Raw genomic sequence first — 20,318 nt, forward strand, 5'->3', positions numbered from 1 at the left:
TACCTTTATTTTGATTAGTTGGTTTTCTGCTCCAACACCGAGCCGAAATATGCCCCTTTTTCCCACATGTGAAGCAAACTCTCGTTTCAAATTTATTTACATTTTCAACTTTCCGCCCAGTCTGGTGTTTATTCTGAACTGAAAAAGCATTAACACTTGAACTACTATTTCCAAAATTTTCATTTCCTAAAAATTTTAATCTCCCCTCTTCTGCTAAAAGTTCATCCAAAACATTTAAAAAGTTAAATTTACTTTCATCCCATCTATAAATATTTTGTACTATTCCCCTAAAATTTTGATCTAAACTACGTATTAGTTGAAATCCCTTTAATTTCTCATCCATTTTATAGCCATTCTCCTCCAACTGTCGGAGCAAACACTTCAATCGAGCCGCGAACATTCCAATAGTTTCTTTTTCATTAATTCTGCTAGAAAAAAACTCCTCCCACAATCCGGCAACACGGGCTAAAGACGGAGGTTCAAAATTCAATTTCAATGACGTCCATACAGCATATGGATCGTCTAAATCATCTATTAGTTGTTTTAACTCATCCTCTATGTTGAGGTAAATAATCGCCACTGCTTGGCCCCTCCGTTTCTTTATTTCTGCCGAAATACCTTCTTCTAATTTTGTTTGGGTTAATTCCCATAAATCTCTTTCTATCAGTACCATTTTCATATTTTTCGACCATGTTGCCCAATTGCAGGAGTTAAGTTTCTTAATGTTTCGATAGTCCCTTTCCATTATTCTGAAAACTTTTGCAAATTTGTCTCCAACCAAAATGACATTCGACCGAGCTCTGCTACCACTTTGTTGGCATAAATTAAAGTTAAGTTTAAAATCCAGAAGTTAAGATATTTAAACTAAGCCAACATTAACTGGCCGTGTAATGTCAAGTTGGAGACAAGCAAAAAACATGTTTCAGAAAAATACATTTATTAAATATGACTAGAATAACATCCCCATAAAATACACCCCCAAAATATCATAACAAAAGTGGTTCCAAAATATAAAGAAAAATGTCACCAAGATGTCGATGCAGTCACTTGCCACTCCGAAGGATCAGGTAGAAAACGCACAAAAGGTCCGCCGAATCACACTTCAGGAATGTCCGGACTGAACAGGCAACATTACATAATACGTAGATCGGTAAACATCACAGGTAGACACGTGGAACTCACATCCCCGACATTTTAATTGGCCGGACACAACACAACAGGTTCTTCACCTGGACTCACTAATTCCAGGACTTGGAAGATTTAAACATCACATACCACAAAAACCCCCGCTAGCATCGCGGGGAAAAACCCCCCCACACGTGAGCCGGACTAGGCTTCACGATCAGAACCAACCACTGGGGATCGTTGAAAGAAGAAAAACGAGCGAGAGATCGCTGCCACTCGCCACAATATATATGTTTTATCAACCAATGAGATTCCATGCCTCGATGACGTCACCACACTAACTTCTACTTCGACCATCCCTCATTTGCATATTCCACTACCGCGAATATTCGTACTCCTCTCCATAGCACGTGCGGTCAACAAGTGGAATTAATTCGAGTCGATCAGGTGACAACTCAACTTTTCTGAATCGACACATCGAGACATGCAATCTCCGATGGTTTCAGTAAACAGTCGCCATTAATTATGGCGTGGGGGAATCGTCGATTGAAGTGTTAGCACCAAACTAGTTGACAGGTTCTACTTTTACCAGACTGGGCTTAAAGTAGGTACACTTAACTTTAAATTATTTTCTTTAAATTATCGGCTGTGGACCGAGAATAAAAACTAAATAAAATAAAATAATATTTTATGCTAACAGTAAGCCTACACACACACGCGCACAACTAAATACACGTAAGCATTTAGGAGGAGGGACATGCTTGGGCGGGGGAGCCATTTCTTGAAACAATAACTCCAATGAGTAGGGTCTTGTCGCAACTCGTGATTGCGAAAAACATAATTTGAATTCAAAGTTTCGGAATTCAAATTAGAGTTTTTTTTTTTTAATATTAAGCTTTTTTTTTTTTTTTTTTTTCTTGAGAAATGAAAATTTTTATACTTAAAATTTCACCTTATCCTCACTGCTTTGGACGCAAAAGGGCTAAAAACTTTTTAACTTAAGTGTAGTCTCATGAGGAATTTTAAATTATTTTTTGCAACATATTCAGAAATTTGTGTCTTAATTTTTGACATAGTCGCTATGTTTGGTTATTTCCAAGATGTTGGTACGCAAGACTCTTAAGTGCCTACTTTTTCATAAACGGAATAGGATGTTTATTGCAATGCAAACTATTGAAAATTATGCAAAATGTGCCATTTTTTTCCCGGATAATTCTGAATTATTGTATTAAAAAAAATATATATCTTTAGAATATTATCTTATCTTCATTGCTTTAGAGGCTAATGTGCTGAAAACTGACTTTTCCATCTAAATTGTAGTTTTTTTTAAGGATTTTGAATTTATTACTACTTTTATTCAATGCATTCAAATAATATCTATCACCATGAATTTTTCATGTAGACGCCATGTTTGGTCATTCGCAAGATGGAAATAGACGAGACTAATACTTGCCTAAGTTTTCAAAAACAAAATTGGATGTTTACCTCAATACAAACTATTGAAGATAACATAAAGTGTACAATAATGTTTTTTTTTTAAATTATTTTCATGAAAAATGTAAATTACTATCTGCACAAATGTATTTGATCCCCATTGCTTTGGAAGCTTTGCCATAAACTAAAACATTCATCTAAAATGCAAGTTTCCTGCCAACTTCTCATTTACTAATTTATATTTGTTTATTAATTTTTTGAAACAAAATTCAAAAACCTATTTTAACTTAAATTTTCTGTATTTAAATATGTATTGAATAATTGTTTTTTATAGTGCCGTAGAGTTCTATTTATTTTTATGAAAGTAGTGAAAACTGTCCCTGCCCCCTTTTATACTTTAAAACTCGACGACAGTTGTGGCCACTAAGTTTTTCAGGTCTAGTGGTCACTGGCGAGATGGAAAATTTCTGAGTCTACACCTTTACAAGGGACTTGTTTTTTTTATGAAAAATTAAAATAAAACTAAAATAATGCTGCAGATTATTTTCAACTGCCCAAAATAATGTACTCCCTAGAAAGTTTTTGCTACTGGGTTTGTTAGTGCCAGCAATGATTGTTTTATACATGTTAGAACAACGCCATTGTGTATGTCATAATTTCCCTGGAATCAGGATATATTTTGTTTTAAAACTTAACAGGTAAATACCAATCTCAGTTTGGTGCTGGAAGTCAGTATGCCTATTTCCACGAGGAAGATGAAACTACATTCCAGTTGGTAGATACAACTAGAGTGCATAAACCAATGCATCAAAGAGGACGATTCCGTATGAACCAAGTAAGATTTTATTATTTTGTTGCATTTATTACACTTATAATCACGTAATATTAATTTTATACCAGGGTTTGTGATTTTTTTATTTTTAAATTTTTTTTAAAAATTCTGATTTTTTTTAAAAATTTGAATCTGATTTTTTTAAATTATAATCATATGCAGTGGTTAGGGAGTAAAATACAGCCGAATACGGAAGTAATTGGTGGAAAGCTGAAAATTGTTTTAGTCAATGCCGTATGAGTCTGGAACGACCACACTTAGTTTTCCCCCTTCCACTAAGTGAGCTGTAGCCATTATGTCCAAATTTGTGACAGTCCAGAAAATATTTTTTATTTCTGAATTGAAAATTCGTTGTTTTATTAAGTTTACATTAAGAAAAAAATGTCTGACTTTTCTTTGTAAAAGTCTCAAATTTCTGTCAATAGCTGCCCGATCACGCAAAAAATACTTCATTATCGGATTGGTTAACAGAAAAATCAGTTAATCAAGATTCTACTGTACCTACTTGAATTCCATTACTATGGAATTCACATTATGACTAAGAAAATTTGTGGTGTTTTGGAGTTTGTTGTAACAGTATTTCACTGAATATTAAAGATGTTTTTCATCATCAAATTTTTAAGCTTTCAGCGGTTCATTTAAATAACTAGTTAATGATAATGAGTCATGAAAATGAACGTTGAGTATTTTTAAAGTAAAATACCTGACAAGATTTTAGTTTTTATTATTGTTTTGTGTTAGTTTTTATTATTGTTTTATTTTCTGTTAAACAAATAGCATTAAATGACTGTAATTTATATGAATCATTTGTGTGCCATTGAATATATAGGTGTTATGTTATTTTCTTTGATTAGAAGTCATTCAATAACTCTTAAATAACTGCTTTTCTGTGTTGTTTCACATTATTTAAAAGTGAGTTTTAATTATGATAAAAAGGTAAATGCAGTAATCCTAATTATAATGAACTGTTAAGTATGATTTTAGAACTTGGAAGTATTGAATCATAAACGTGTCTCAAAAAACAATTATTTCACATCAGTTCTTAAAGTTAACATTTTTTTACTTGAAATAATTTTCAGCAACGAAATATGCGCAACAGAGAGAGAATGAAGCAGGCACAACAAGCTCAAATGCAGATTCTGTCCAAAATGGCTAAAGGAAGAGAAAGGTAACCTTTTCCACAATCGATGAAATTTTTAAATTCCAAAAGTTTTTCCTCTTGGAATTTTTTTCAAAAATATTCTATAATATGTAGGTGTGTTTTTTAATTACTATAAAAGCTAAAATAAATACTTTGCTTCATTTTAAGTTTTGTAGTTAGTGTTTTTATACTGTTTTATTTTTATACCACAAAAAATAAGATTTTTATTTCAGTTATTGATATTTAATGGGTTTACAGTCGACTCCCACTATGACTCGATTTGACTTACACGAAATGGCTATATCACAATTTTTTCACCAGTAAAATTTTTTAGACCTAACGAAAATTCCCCACCTGCAACATGAAAGTGTTCAGATGGGAGTCGCGGTGTGAAAGTATCGGCTTTGTTATTGGTTGCTAAAAATATTTTTTCTGTGAATGGAACTTCAGCCCTTTAGCATCACTAGCATCGAAAGTTCCCACGGCGTACTAGTCTGAACATAGCTTTAATGAAATATAATGATACCTAAGAGCACTGTTCCATCTAAAGTTTGTGAAGACAGAAAAAAAGAGAGAAAGTTTTTAATAATTAAAGAAACTAAAGGTTCTCGATAAGCTCGAACAACTAAAAAATGCGTCTGAAGTGGCACGACAATATTAGGTGTGAGTGACCCTTCCATATGTACCATTAAAAGTCAATATAAAAAGGAAATCCGTAAAAGTTTGCTGAGTAGTGTCTATGCAAAATGCCAAAATTATGAAAATCGAAGCTCTTCTTTGAGAATTAAAGAAACCAAGAAGAGGGGTGTTGCCATAGATGCAAACCTTATGAAGGAACTAGCGAGCAACTGTATTTAAAAATACGTTAGAATAACGATTTGATCACGCAGAGTAAATCATTAACATCTTCATTTATTAAAGTTACAAATATTATTACTACATCTACTGCACAGCATTATTATGGAACATCATTTTATTATTACTACATACTGTATGTACTGTACTGATTTATTTTATGTCTCGCTTTCCAGGGTTGGCCGGATTGGACCCAATTGGGTTGGACCCAATGGGTTTTTTTGAAAAAATCCATTTAAAAAAACCCATTATTTAGCCCACTTTTGGGTTTTTTAAAATTTTCTGAGAACTTTTCTTTAAAAAATAATTAATTTAAATACTTTTACAATTTAAACTTCTTTTTTATTTCTTCTTCACAATAGGCAATGGACATAAAAAATGAATTTTGAACTTTAATAGTATTTCTTAACTCTTAAGGGCATTAAAAAATGCTTCAAAGATTTTAAATAAATATATTTAACTTTTTTCCTTCAACTGTTCAATAAGGTACTCAAATTATCTTGACTAAGTCCTGTCACGTCAGATTTTCTCAATATTTGCAGATTGTACAAAGGATACTTACTACTTTAGCTAAAAGGCTCTTATGTGAATTATTTTTTGCAAACCAACACGTCACAAAACTCGAATAAACAAGGTATATTTTTTAGAAATTAACAGGTTTTACAAATGGTCGGACAGAAAACGGAATAGCATGTACAGTATTTTCATTATCTTACGAAAAAGTTTAATATTTCTTACTCCGTACACAGAAATAGAAAAACAGGCAACATAAAGTTCAAAGAAATGTCTTGATTAAGCTGGAATTCAGTAAAAAGGGATTTAAACTACTTGAGGTTCTACAGTAGTTTTGCATAACAAAATGAAATACAATAAAGTAAAATACAAAAAAAAAAAATGTCGAAATTAAAAACGAACAAATAAACAATAGGTTTTATCACTCAAGAAGTAACTTTGCTTTAAATGTTAGTAATCATGGAAACTAAAAAAATCTGAAACTTCACCATTTTTTAATTTTGTCGTCTTTTATACCTTTCTTCAGAAAATGCTGAATTTTCCAGCTTTTTTTATCAAGACAATTTTTGTGCTTTGTCCATATACTTATGCTACAATATGCTACGAGTACCCCACCTTTCCCCTAAAAAAAGACAAAAAAACCCACATTTCTTTTTAAAAAACCCAGCTTTAGTTGGGTTTTTTTTGGGTTTTATTAAAAAAAACCCTGGGTCCATGGGCTTTTTTAAAAAAACCCGGGTTTTTGCCAACCCTGTCGCTTTCCCGTTGATCACTGATTTTGTGCATCATCAATTTATGTTGATTAAAGTAGCTTTTTTAAAAATAGAAAAAAAAATTCAGTTCTTTATGTCAGAAATGGTAATGTATAATTAAGGAGTGGTTTAAAACAGTTTGAGGTCATGTCAACTAGTGTCTAAAGTAACAGGGTTCGTATGCTTCGGAAAAACCTGGAATTGTCAGGGAAAATGACATAGTTAAAAATGTCATGGAAAAGTCGGGGAAATTCCCAATTTTGCGACAAATTTTTTCCCAGGGAATTTTGTACCCTCAGATCTAATCTTCGTTTTTATTGATGTTTCCTGGAAAAAATTGTAGAAGTTTTGAGGCAAAATAACACTAGCAATAAAAAATAGGTGACCGAAAAAATACTTTCAGGAACGCCATTTTTGCCCCTCAATAGTTCCCAAGAAAAATATCCCAACGGTGAACAGGAATTCTGCACCAACTCAACAGGGGAGAAGAAAATTTACTGCTTCTAAAGCACAAGCCTGCGAATGGTAGGGTTGATTGGGAAAATTGTTTTTTTATGGAAAAGTCTTTTTGGCTTTATGTGAAACATAGTCACCATTTTTGGTCATTCATAAGATGAAAGCAGACAGGATACTTAAATGAATACAGGGGTCTGTCCAGGATTTTTCACAGGGTCCGTTTTTTGTGAAAAATAAAATAATTTCGCAAAAAAAAAAAAAAAAAAAAAAAAATTTTTTTTGTTGTTAAATTGAAATTTTAGAATTTAGAGCAGGCACAAACTACATCATTTAAACTTAAAGTTTTCCTCTTCTATGTTGAGAATATCATTCTGGGGTGTTTTTCTAGTATTTAGCGGGGGGGGGGGGGGGGCGGCATCGCTCCCTCAAGTAGCAATATTTATCTACCATTCTACATTATGTTAAATTATACTAGAAATATTTTGTACAGCATTTAAAATAATTGTAACAAATAAATAAATAAATAAAATTCAGACGAGGGGGTTCAGCATTTAACTTTTTGACCCAAGACAATCTTTAAAAAAGCACAGAATTTCGTTTAAAACTTATAAATTCCGTGATTTTAACAAAAATAAAAAGAGATTTTATTTGTTTACTTCTTAACAAAGCGTGCAAAACATCAAAAATTCAAAAAATCGGAATCCCATAGCGGATGCAAAGAGATCGCAATTCTCAAAGTGAAGGCATCAAAGGTATAAAAACGGCTTGTAAAAGAAATATTTTTGATAAAATTATTTTTAAATTGCAATTTAGAGTCCTATGATAAACATATCATTAATATCTGTGGACACAGCTAAAGCAAAAATAAAATTAAACCATTGATTCAGCATTTTAATTTTTGACTCATAAAAGAAAATGGAATTTTGCTTTAAAAACTTGAAGTGCATGTTCTAACAAAAATAGGCTTTTCATTTATTTGCATCCTAATAAACCGAAGTTAGCTTGAAAAAAGAACAAAATATGATTCTTATATCGGATGTTAAAAGATTGTATTTTTCAAAATGTAGATATCTAAAGAAAAAAAAGGCAAGTAAAACAGTTTATTTAAAGCTAATCATCTTTGTTAGCATCGAAAAATTAAACCCATATAATTTTCTCCCAAAATAACAGTTGAACATCGCACCGCACCTTAAAAACTCAAATATTGACAAGGTGGTAAAATGATGAGAACATTTTCTAATCAAGTCATTATAAAGGTTTAACGCCAGACGCTAAATGGTGATGGGTAAGTTGGTAACCCTATCTGAAGCTATCACATTTTTTCCCCACCCTTACTATCCCTTTGCAGTTCTAAGTTCATTTCGCTGATATATATTATTATTGTTTATTAAATCATCAGCGGGAGAAAAGTGCTTACCAAACGCCTTTTCAGAAAAGTTTACAACAACACAGCTGCTAATTAGCTGTGATAAAACAAACAAAATTATTTGAAACCAAACTTATTTCCAGCTGTTAATTTCTTTCCAAGAAGCAAACAACAAGCATTACATTTATTTGGCAGTAGCAATTTATCGCTTGCAGGAGCATCACAAGAGTGCCGATTTTTTTTTTTTGCGAAATTAGCAGATTTTGTATAAGCTGATCCCTCTAATTTGACTTTAAAAAAGGTTCCAAAAATTATCGGTTTAATATGGTTTAATATGCGTTATTTTGCTTTCAGATTTGCTCCTTCAACAAACAATTTGTGAAAGATCCATACTTGTTTATCAGAATTTTGTGAAGGGTCCGTTTTGGTTGATCGGGATTTTGTGAAAGGTCCGTTTTGGTTGATCAGATTTTTGTGAAGGGTCCGTTAACGGACCCAAATATCCTCTGGCCAGACCCCTGGAATAAGTTTCCAAAAACAAAACAGAATTGAATGTTTTCTCTAACTGCAAACTAATGAAAATGATGCAAAATGTGCTGCATTTTTTTTGAGCAATCACGATTGCTTATTGCTTTCATTTGACTGTTTTTGACGTTCCTTTGATTTTTCCCACCGCCACCCTCTGCACCATCACCGTGGACAGGCGGGCTCCTCACGCTGCTGCTCCTATAGCGAAAGCCGTCTCCAGGTTTCGTCAATATCTTACACTTACACGCATACATACACGCACCTACACACATATACATATATACACCTACACACACATACATACACCTACACACATACACAAACACATGCACACACAGACCTCTATCCACACACTCATGCCTGCACACAGACACAAACACATATGCCTATACACACACACATACATACCCTCCCACACTCAAACACACACGCTTAAATATATACACACACACTCGTGATTGCGAAAAACATTATTTGAATTCAAGATGACAAAATTCGATTTTTTTTTTTTTTTGAGCAATCACGATTGCTTATTGTTCTCATTTGACCGTTTTTGGTGTCCGTGCCTTTTTCAACTTGGACCAGAAGCCTTTGCAGCAACACCGCCCACCGTCCTCTGCTAGCGGCGCGGCTGCTCCGGTTTTGAGCTACCCGCTTCTCCTGGTTGGAGGCGTCCACGTCCTACATACACGCACGTTCACACACACACACACATACACTCACACACACCTACGTGCATACACACAGGTCTACGCACACACACAACTATGCACAAGTAACCGCCCAGGAGGAGAGGCAGGATTGGGGAAAAACATAATTTGAATTCAAAATTTCAGAATTCAAATTAATTTTCTTTTTTTATTTTATTTTAAACATGTAATTTTTTGAGAAATGAAAAATTTTGTTCTTAAAACTTAATCCTATCCTCATTGCCATGGACGCAAATGTGGTAAAAGCTTTTCTACTGAATTGTAGTTTCATGAAGATTCATTATTTTTAAATTGTTTTCATGCTAGAAATTTAAAAAATATATATATTTCGTAATTTTTGCCGTAGCCGCCATATTTGGTCATTCCCAAGATGGCAGTACACAAGACTTTTTAAGTGCCTAAGTTTCCAAAAATGGCATTGGATGTTTATTGCAGTGCAAACTATTGATAACAAACAAAAATTGCCCTTCTTTTCCGGATAATTCGTAATTATTTTCGGGAAAGATGGGAAATTATATCTCCAGAACATTTTTTTAAATTCTGATTGATTTAGATGCTTATGTGATAAAAGCTGACTATTTTGTCTTAATTGTAGTTTTTTAAGGATAATTAACTGTCTATTAACTACTTTTATGTTACAAATTCAAAAATCTACTTATTATCTTAAATTTTTTACTCAGTCGCCATATTGGTCGTTTGCAAGATGGAAGTAGACACAAATTTACAAAAATATAATTGGATGTGTATCTCAATGTAAACTATTGGAAGTAAATGTGCAATTAAATATGAATTTTTAAAAATTAATAATTTTCTAGAAAGAAAAATTTTTAATTTTAATGTAAGCATCCTTTATATGCAAAAGAAAAAAACTGATGATTATTGGCATTGGCTTATGATCAACAGATGTTGATTTTTATTATTATGAATTATATAGTATACCCATCGATACAACAAGTTAATCATATTTATACTGAAAAATAGCTTTGTACTTTGCTCAATACAAAGTTGTTTTACATACTAATAAGAAAATAAAAAGAAGAGTTGTAAACCAAAAGCGGGGAAAGATTGCTGCATGATTAGAGCAAAACTCTAATACGCATGACATGTGGCATCAAACAAACACTAAAATAAGTTGAAAGTACTTTGTTTTCAACAAGTTGTTGTTGTCTTGTCCATGATGTGCAAAGAAAAGCACTAGATTATTCCAAAGCTGTCGAAGACGGCCTGGGCGATCTCTACAGCCTTTTCCAAAAAAATCTTATCATCCAAATAATCTTATTTAATTATAAATAAAATCATATTAACAAGTAGTAAACAAATAAAAACAATTTCGAACAAAATGTTTTTAAAAAAAAAGTTTTTTTTAAAAACCCAAGATTTTTTTTTTTTAAATAAACATGTGGAAGAGTTCTTACGCATTGCTACTTTAAACAGTTTTGATTATTTTGAAAATATTGTTACTTAAACTTAATTTTGAATGAAGTGAGTAACCTGGAATTTTCTAAAAAATTACCTGGAAATGTCAGGGAATTTTTTTTAACCATAAGTGTATGAACCCTGCGTAATTAGGTATGTTTATAAAAAAAATTCACATTCCCTTTTCTACAACGCGAAATTTCGACTAACGCGAGGGGTCTTGGAATGCATCCCTCGCGTAAGTCGAGATTCGACTGTAAACTCTTGTTTTGAATTTAAAAAATAAAAATGTAAAGCTAAACGTCATGGTAACACCTGAATATGTTTTCTAGACATAAAAGTGAAATATTTAGGTGTTACTTGTAGTAAATTAAATGTATATGAAGTTACAAAACATGTGTGGTATAATTTTTTTTCTGTTGATGTCAAATTTAGAACCTCTGTTTGAAAATCTTGTCAAATTACAACATTTGGTTGTAAAAGGCTCTTAACTACCATTTATTGTTGACATTGCTCTAAATTTTCAATTTGAATTTGTTTATTACCAAGATAATTATGATATAGTTCTCGTACTCATTGAATTACTGATTGTAAAACAGAAGAAAATGTGTTTTAACTTTAAATGTAACAAAATAGTTTGTCTAGTGTCATAAAATTAAATTGCAGTTTACTTTATATTTAGTAATGAAAGAGTATTTTTGTACTTAGACAATCAAGTAATCACATGTTTTATGCAGTATATTTCAAATGTTTAGTGCCTAAATACTGTCATTTAAGCTGAACATTTATGCTATGCTTACAATGAGAATAAATAATTGAAATTCCTTTCTACATACAGTCGGAGCTCCATATATCGAAGTAGCAAATTTCCAGAAAAAAATTCAATGTATAGAAATTTTAATATATAGAAACAATCTTATTTTATCCTTAAAATCTCATAAAACATAATTTTCCTGCATGAAACCCTATCTTTAATATTATACGAGCATTGGATTAAATGACAGTTAATAATTAAAAAAACACACACACAGAAATTACATTTCTGCGCCTTCATACATCTTCATTCTTCGGCAATTCAATTTGATCCACAACATTAGAGGATTTTCGCTTTGACAATATAAGCGAGAGAAAAGTAAAAAATCAATCTACTTAACTTGAATGATTTTTACAGCAGCTAAAAAGACTAGGAATGATAACAGACAAAAGGGATAGCTTGAAACTGAATTTACAATGTTACTGGTTAAAACTAAGATTTGAAATTAACTTGAGGGAATTTAAGAACTCCAGAACGGAACAATGACCTATCTGCATGCCCCTCAACCCCAGATTCCTTATGAGTTTCATAGCAACCTTTAGTGAACATAATTTTTTCCCCTAACCTTCATTTTTCATGAGACAAACTGCCTAATGTGAAAAAAAAAAAATCGACGAATGTCTCAGAAAAAAATTCGATATATAGAGATTTTTTCGATGTATAGAAACAATTTTTCTATGTACGTATATAGAAATTTGCTGGAATTTCGATATGTGGAAGTTCGATATATAGAGGTTCGACTGTATTTACCAAATCTGTTTTTTAGGGATCGAATTCAGCAGGTCCGAAAATGGCAAAAACAAATGCGTCATAAGTTTGACAACAAGGGTCAAGCACCGGTCAAGAACCGTGATGCCTCCGTGACCGTTCGTCCGGAGTGGCAAGTCATCGAAGAAATGGATTTTCCAAGATTGGGAAAACTCTCTCTGCCTGGTGTTGGGGAAGGGAAAGATATGTAAGTAGACACTAATGATAGTGTATTAATGCCCTGTGCCTTTGAAAAAGAGGGTAATTCTATCATTGATTAAGGGTACCTCAAAAATGATGAAACGATCAAAAAAAATTTTATTGCTTATTTCAAAACTAAAAACTGTTCTGAACACAAGGGAAAAGTTTCATTGCTTTAGTTCAAATATTTAAAAAGTTATGAGTGGTTTTAGGCCATGCTCTCTATGTGTTCTCATGCGAAAGAAAAACTTCAAATTGCTTTTTCTCGATGATAGTTTTTTGTGTTTTCATGTCATAAGAATCCCTAAAGATTTTTTTTCTATTAAAGATACAGCTTTAAAGTAATACTTTTTGCAATCGGGATAACATATTTACTCAAAACTGTGCATTGGATAAGCATTTTATAAATTACTCAAATGTTTAAAGCATGTTAAACCTTTAAAAACGAAATTGTTTTAAAAAAAACTTTGATTTTTTACCTAATTAATCAAAGAAAATTTTCTAATAAACTTATAAGCAAATGAATGCACAGATTTTTAGAGATGATTATAGTGATCGTTTAGCAAAGAAGAATTTTTTAATTAGTGCAAAAATAAAAAAGCCTAAGGGATTTAAAAAAAATTGAAATTTTCCTCATTTTTTTGAATCTTTTAATAAAATTGGCAATATTTTTAAATTTTGAAAATAAATTATTGATTACAAAATAAGTATGCATGTTATGGTTTGAAAAAAATATAATATTTACTTAAATTTAAAAAAAATGTTTGAAAGGTACTGTGACCCCTTAAAAATTAAAATTTATCTGGGTTATAATAAAAAGAAACTGAAATAAAAGTATTAGTTCCTTTCTCACTGATTTATGTGCATAATATAATTGACATTTTGTCTTTGAAACATTTAGATACACTTGTGGTGCTGTTGAATTTTATGACAAGACATATGACAGAGTTACATGCAAGTTAGAAAAACAATTGCAGCGAATAAACAGAATTTTTCATAAAGTGACAACTACTGATGACCCCATCATTCGTCAGGTACTTGCTTTCAGTTAATCACTTTTAATAGTCTCATTCAAAATTAAAAAAGCAGTTTTTACACAATGTTATAAAATATTTATACCTTTTTTTCCTGGCTTCAGCCATTTTCTATGTTATGCATTCATTGATAGAGTGTTAAGCTTTGTTATTGATTGTTAAATTTTTTATATCCCTTTAGCTGACTAAATCAGAGGGGAATGTCTTTGCAACTGATGCAATCATTGCTGCTCTTATGTGTGCTACCAGATCCGTTTATTCGTGGGATGTGGTTGTGCAGGTAATTTTTTTTTTTTTTTTTGTGTTGTATGTGTGCGATCTATCATTCAGTATTGATTTCAGTCTCGCATATTTTGTTTCATTAATACAAATGGTGGCTGAAAGCTTTGAGAGAAGAAAATAAGTTTCATCCAAGTTGAAGAGATAGAAAAAACTTCCTTTTTTTTAAAAAAGAATTTACCATGTTAATTGTAATTTTGCAAGACTAAGAAAAGATATTTTTAAAAGGAAAAAAGTATATATAAATAGCCCTATAAGCATTAATGACTCATAATACATGAATAATTAAACTATTTATTACTATCAACTTCAGTCCAACAAGGACGGAACAACACCTCAAGGCGAGGTCCCTTGAGGGACCTTGCACTGGCAATTTTTCCGAATTGAAATCCTGAAACACAAATGTGACCTTTATTGAGGACTATAAGGAAAGGAATGGGGTTCAAATTTCCCTCTCGGGAACTTTTCAGCATTGAAGTTACAAAAAAGCAATTTTAGACTATCTTTCATGATGTTAGAGGGAAAGGTTTTGGAAGCATTCCAACGGAAATATTACGAAATTGAAGTTCTAAAATTCAATTTTAGAATATCTCTTCAGCGGAACATTAAAGAAATGGGTTCAGGGACCTCCTTGGCTAAAATTATATATTTTAGTTGCTTCTGGTGAAAATTCTGTTTCAGTCTCCCCCCCCCCCCTCCTCCAAAGCAATGAGTCCATTTCATTAAACGGGTGGGGTGTGGATAAGTCTACTTCACGGAATGAGTTGGAGGGGAAAATTAAGGAGGAGGAAACCTGAAATCTCCTTTTCTCCCTTGCTTGCTCGTTCAGGCTTGCGGCCGGAATCTTTTTTTTTTTTTTTTGCTCGTAAAGGCCGCTTAGCTAGAAGCACTGCACCTGAATAAAATTTTACTTTTAAACGCATAAGCGCCGCGGCATTTCTGCCAGAAATTACTGTATTCTTCTTTACTAATAATAAAACAGAAAGCCTCTCTGTCCGGAGGATGTCTGGAGGATGTCTGGATGTCTGTAGGATGTCTGTGACGCGCATAGCGCCTAAACCGTTCGGCCGATTTTCATGAAATTTGGCACAAAGTTAGTATGTAGCATGGGGGTGTGCACCTCGAAGCGATTTTTTCGAAAATTCGATGTGGTTCTTTTTTTATTCCAATTTTAAGAACAAAAAACTATCATAAATTACGAAATTATCATAACGTGGAACCGTAACATGGGCACAAGCCAATGGGTGAGATACGAAATTATCATAACGTGGAACTGTAACGTCGGTACAAGCCAATTGGCGAGAAAAATCACCATACATTATTTGTAAATATACAAGCGAACCAAAAGACCTTTAATTTTTCTATTACGGGCGAAGCCGTGCGGGTGCCACTAGTAGAATATATTTGTGCTAATTTAATGTATTTAAACTTTAACAACAGCTTTATTTTCTGTTGGTTTCCTCCAGTTTCTTCCACTAATCTGGAAGAAACCCAACCCTTCCAAAATGGTGACTATTCCATTAACAATTGCATTTTATACATTACTAGTGGTACCCGCACGGCTTCGCCCGTAACAGAAAAATTAAAAGGTCTTTTGGTTCGCTTGTATATTTACAAATAATGTATTGTGAATTTTCTCGTCAATTGGCTTGTACTCATGTTACGGTTACACGTTATGATAATTTCGTATCTCGCCAATTGGCTTGTGCCCATGTTACAGTAACACGTTATGGTAATTTCATAATTTAACCATCTTATGATATTTTTGTTTTTAAATTTGGAATAGAAAAAGAACCACATCGAATTTTCGAAAAATCGCTTCGAGGTGCACACCCCCATGCTACATACTAACTTCGTGCCAAATTTCATGAAAATCGGCCAAACGGTTTAGGCGCTATGCGCGTCACAGACATCCTACAGACATCCTACAGATATCCTACAGACATCCTCCGGACAGAGAGACATTCAGCTTTATTATTAGTAAAGAAGAAGATAAAGATTCTTTCCCATTTTATTAAATTTCTGTGAAAATTTGGAGATAACCAGTACAAACGGAAGGTAAACCTTTCATCTGTTAGTAGCCCAGATAATCCTGCTATGCATGATTTAGGAAAACAAATCAATGAAAGCCTACCTAGGACCGGAACTTTGACCGCGTTTTACTCGAAACTTTAAACAGTCCACGAACATTCCTTTGCTTCTCACTCCCTCATATGTTTTATGGGGAGACCGGGGGCTCGACTAATAAGGGGTCTGCTTTGGCTCTCAGCGGCCCTGCTCATTATACCTTCTTGGAAACAGTGATCAGAATGCTTTTTGAAAACGAGCTGATGTGTGCATCACATGACTTCCTTTTACTCCAATTTAATGTCATATTCTCATTATTGGCAATTTGAATGTGATTCAACAGTTTACTCTCTAAATGTAACCAACAGTGGCCAAATTGAAACCAGATTTTAAAAAAATAATAAATGAATAAAAGAAAATCGCCAAATTTGCCGCCAAGTTGGCGGCAAAACTTGGCGACCAAAGACTGGCGATATATCACCAAGTGTCCGCCAAATTAAAACACCACGCGAGTTTACATTGAAATTAACAGTGATTTCCTCCCAAAAAGGGGCGAAAGACCCCCTTTGGAGCTTTCGAATGCAACCAAAAAAGAAGGTGCACAACTAGACCCCACTAGGAGTCTACGTACCAAATTTCAATTTTCTAGGACGTTCAGTTCTTGAGTTATGCGACATACATACGTACATACAGACGTCACGAGAAAACTCGTTGTAATTAACTCGGGGATCGTCAAAATGGATATTTCGGATGTCTGTACGTTCCTAGGCACATACCCACGTGTGGTCGTTTTGAAAAAAAAAACTCAACATTCATTTGGGGGTGGGCAAAATGGAAATTAAGGCCGATTTTTGGGTGAAATTTTTTTCGCGAATACAATACTTCCTTTTTTGTAAAGGGAAGTAAAAAGGTCCTTTCTGGCTAAATTTAGCCCAACTGTAAGACCTAAATTTCGATAACGGGGAGGCGAGAGCAAATGATTTATCCGTCAAAAAAACATGTTTCACTTTTAATCGCTACTTGTTTAAATTCTTTTCATTTCTGCACTCTGGGGTAGACCGATGCAAGGTCACTGTGACCTTCCAAAAATTTCCTCATTCGGCAAATTGAGTACAATTTCCACCATTCCAAAAATTTAAGTTCGTGTCTACACTTCACTAACGTATGGTCTCCCGGTTAGAACTTTAATATTGACTAGTGGCACCTGTACGGCTTTGCCCGTAGTAGAAAAATAAAAGGTCATTTGGTTAGCCTGTATATTTAGAATTATTGGATGATGAATTTCTCACCAATTGGCTTGCCCATGTTACGGTTCCACATTAGGATAACTTGGTAATTTACTCATCCATCTTACGATAATTTTGCTTGGAAAAATGTTCTTAAAATTGGAATGGGAAAAGAACAAAATCGAATTTTCGAAAAATCGCTTCGAGGTGCACATCCCCGTGCTACAAACTAATTCCATGCCAAATTTCATGAAAATTGGCCGAACGGGCTATGCGTGTCACAGAGATCCAGTCATCCTCCGGACAGAGAGTAAAGATAAAATATTAAATCTTTTCTTGCAAATGAATCAAATATATTTATAAATATTTTTATAATGTGCAAAATATTCGTTACTAACTGTTTGTCATATGTTGAATAAGAAATACACATGTCTATTTTCTTGGGAAGGTTGTAAACTGGCTTGAATTGTTTTGAGATCATCGTACCTTAAAGCATAAGGTTTTTTTTTCTTTCATACTTTAGTCGAAGATCAGTGTTAAATGAATGTGGGACTTATATTTGGGATGATGAGTAATAATGAAACTTATATTAATGTGCATAAAATAAGTAGTAATTCCACATCTTATACCGAATGAAAATTTTCCATACAATAATAATTTTTTCTTTTATCCTATCTAAATGTATTATGTTAATACTTGCATCAAACTTTTTTTCTTCTCCCAAACATTCACCATATTGCCTTCAAGTTGTCAAAAAGCAAATGTGCTCAAATAAAAATTGCTCTTCATTTTTCACTTGTAACATTTAAATTAAATTAAATTGCTCTCTTTTTTTTCAGCGTGTTGGAAATAAATTGTTCTTTGATAAAAGGGATGATTCTGAATTCGGTATGTTTCGCTTTTATTCTTGCACATTTATTTTATTAATCTTCTTTTTAATTTAATTTTGATTTGATTATGTAACTAGGGTTTTACTGTGATAAACTGAGCTATTTCCCTTGAAAGATAATTTCCAAAAAATTCACCTTCAGCCCAAGACTGCAGTTTTATACTTTTTAGCTCTCATCGGCCGGGAATAGGAAGTATCTTGGCTCCTTTAAGAGGTTTTCTGCTTCCAGCTCAGTTACTTCTTATTCCGGGCTGATGAGTGCTAAAAAGCAAAAAACTGCTGTCCTCGGATGGAATAACTGAGCTGGGGATGTATTTTATGTTCTGCCTTAGCCCCTGGCTTAGGGCGGTAACTAACTGCAAAATATTTTATAATGTTTTTTAAAATGTTAAGTTTTTAAGAAAAGGGGGGGGGGGGGACCTTGAAGTGAACTATGTAAGATTTAATGCCGTTGTATGATTAGACAATGTGCAGTAGCAAGTATATAATGCTTGTAACACTGGAAAGTGTCCTTTTTTATATGTTTTCAACGAGCAAAATATAATTTTATATCTTTTGCTGCTCTATTTACATGCATTAAAGAGGGACGACACTTGGAAATTTGTGTGGATGGAAGTACCTTTAAACAGTTTATTCATGTTTTGAATATTGTTCCATCCATTTTCGCTCCAAGATTCAAAAGCTGTATGGCTATTGAAACTGTTCCAATGAATAAATATGCTTTATGCTTTGACTTTCTAGTATATCTTTTCTGTGGTTTAAAACTGGATTTCAAAAAACATTTTAAATACTGGGTTTAAATGTATTGAAGGCAACATTTTGCCACACTAAACATTATAGGTTGAATACCTGCTTCTATGTTGCTGAAATACATTAATTTAGCAGTTAAAGCATTTTTCTCTAGTGTAGCTATCATGTAAGTGCTGATAGTTAAAAAAATTGCCATTGTTAAAACCAAATGATGTAATATAGGCATCATTTACAGTCGAACCTCGTTATAACGACACCTTTGGGACTGTCAACCAGGTGTCGTAATGGCCGGAGCGACTTCATAACCGGAATAGTTTAAAAAATTCATAATTAAACATTAGTTAACCATAAAATTAGATTTCATTAAGAAATTAATACTGTTAATTTATTTTTTAATTAGATTTAATGTAAATTTGAATTATTTGTGAATATAACAAAAATTATTCAAAAAAAACCCTTCACTTATTATTATTATTGTTATTATTATTATTTGTTCCATTCTACAATACTTTCCAATAAAATGTTTGATAAATTTTTGAATAACATTTGTCACACTCCTTCTGCCACGAAATTACCAGCAAGAAAGAAACCAATTCAAAACTCTTTTCACTTTTGTCTGCAATTCGATTAGATTTTGAATTAGCTAAGCTCCACCTTTCGAAGGTGAAAAAATCCTTTCTAATCCTTTTATCCACTTTAAGAGTTGTGTGTCCCCTTTCAATCTAATTAGGAGTCCCTTATCTCTTTTTTTCTCATGGGAGAAGCTTGTTGTGACCACCTATAGCTTAACGTAGCTACAGCTTAATGTAGCTGTAGTCTTTCTCTTCTCTTGCTGTTTTCCTCATCCAGTATTGCAATCCACTTGCTTTTCATTCTTTTCTATTGTCCCTCTTGTCTGAACCTGTACTTTTCAGAACTTATCTACTTGTCCCCCACTATTCTCGAGGCATCATGCCTGGTCAAATCTTTTGTCAGAGTCCGAAATCCCTACAACAAACATTTCCAGATGTCTTCATTATTTTACTGAACATTTTCCAATTGCAAAGAAATATTTGATCCAGTCTGCTCAGCTCGAAGTGTCGTCTTAACCGGAGTTGCACGAAAAAAAACTGCCGTAAAATCCGGAGCCACTTAACATTAAAATTATATGGCATAAGTTTGGAACTTTGGAAAAGTGACGTGA

The 20,318-nt window shown here is 33.0% G+C and overlaps 1 protein-coding gene across 1 annotated transcript in view; it reads left to right on the plus strand.

The window, feature by feature from the left end:
- The window catches only part of LOC129227495 (eukaryotic translation initiation factor 3 subunit D-like), a 46,744-nt gene that overhangs the window by 18,213 nt on the left and 8,213 nt on the right, over positions 1 to 20,318 (plus strand). Inside the window, exons 3-8 of the mRNA XM_054862069.1 lie at positions 3,258 to 3,394; positions 4,471 to 4,559; positions 12,709 to 12,897; positions 13,792 to 13,924; positions 14,106 to 14,204; positions 18,336 to 18,384. Coding sequence (XP_054718044.1) covers positions 3,258 to 3,394; positions 4,471 to 4,559; positions 12,709 to 12,897; positions 13,792 to 13,924; positions 14,106 to 14,204; positions 18,336 to 18,384 — 696 coding nt within the window. The remainder of the gene's footprint in view (positions 1 to 3,257; positions 3,395 to 4,470; positions 4,560 to 12,708; positions 12,898 to 13,791; positions 13,925 to 14,105; positions 14,205 to 18,335; positions 18,385 to 20,318) is intronic.

The sequence above is a fragment of the Uloborus diversus genome, chromosome 8 (genome assembly GCF_026930045.1).
Source record: "Uloborus diversus isolate 005 chromosome 8, Udiv.v.3.1, whole genome shotgun sequence".
NCBI classification, from domain to species: Eukaryota; Metazoa; Arthropoda; class Arachnida; order Araneae; family Uloboridae; genus Uloborus; species Uloborus diversus.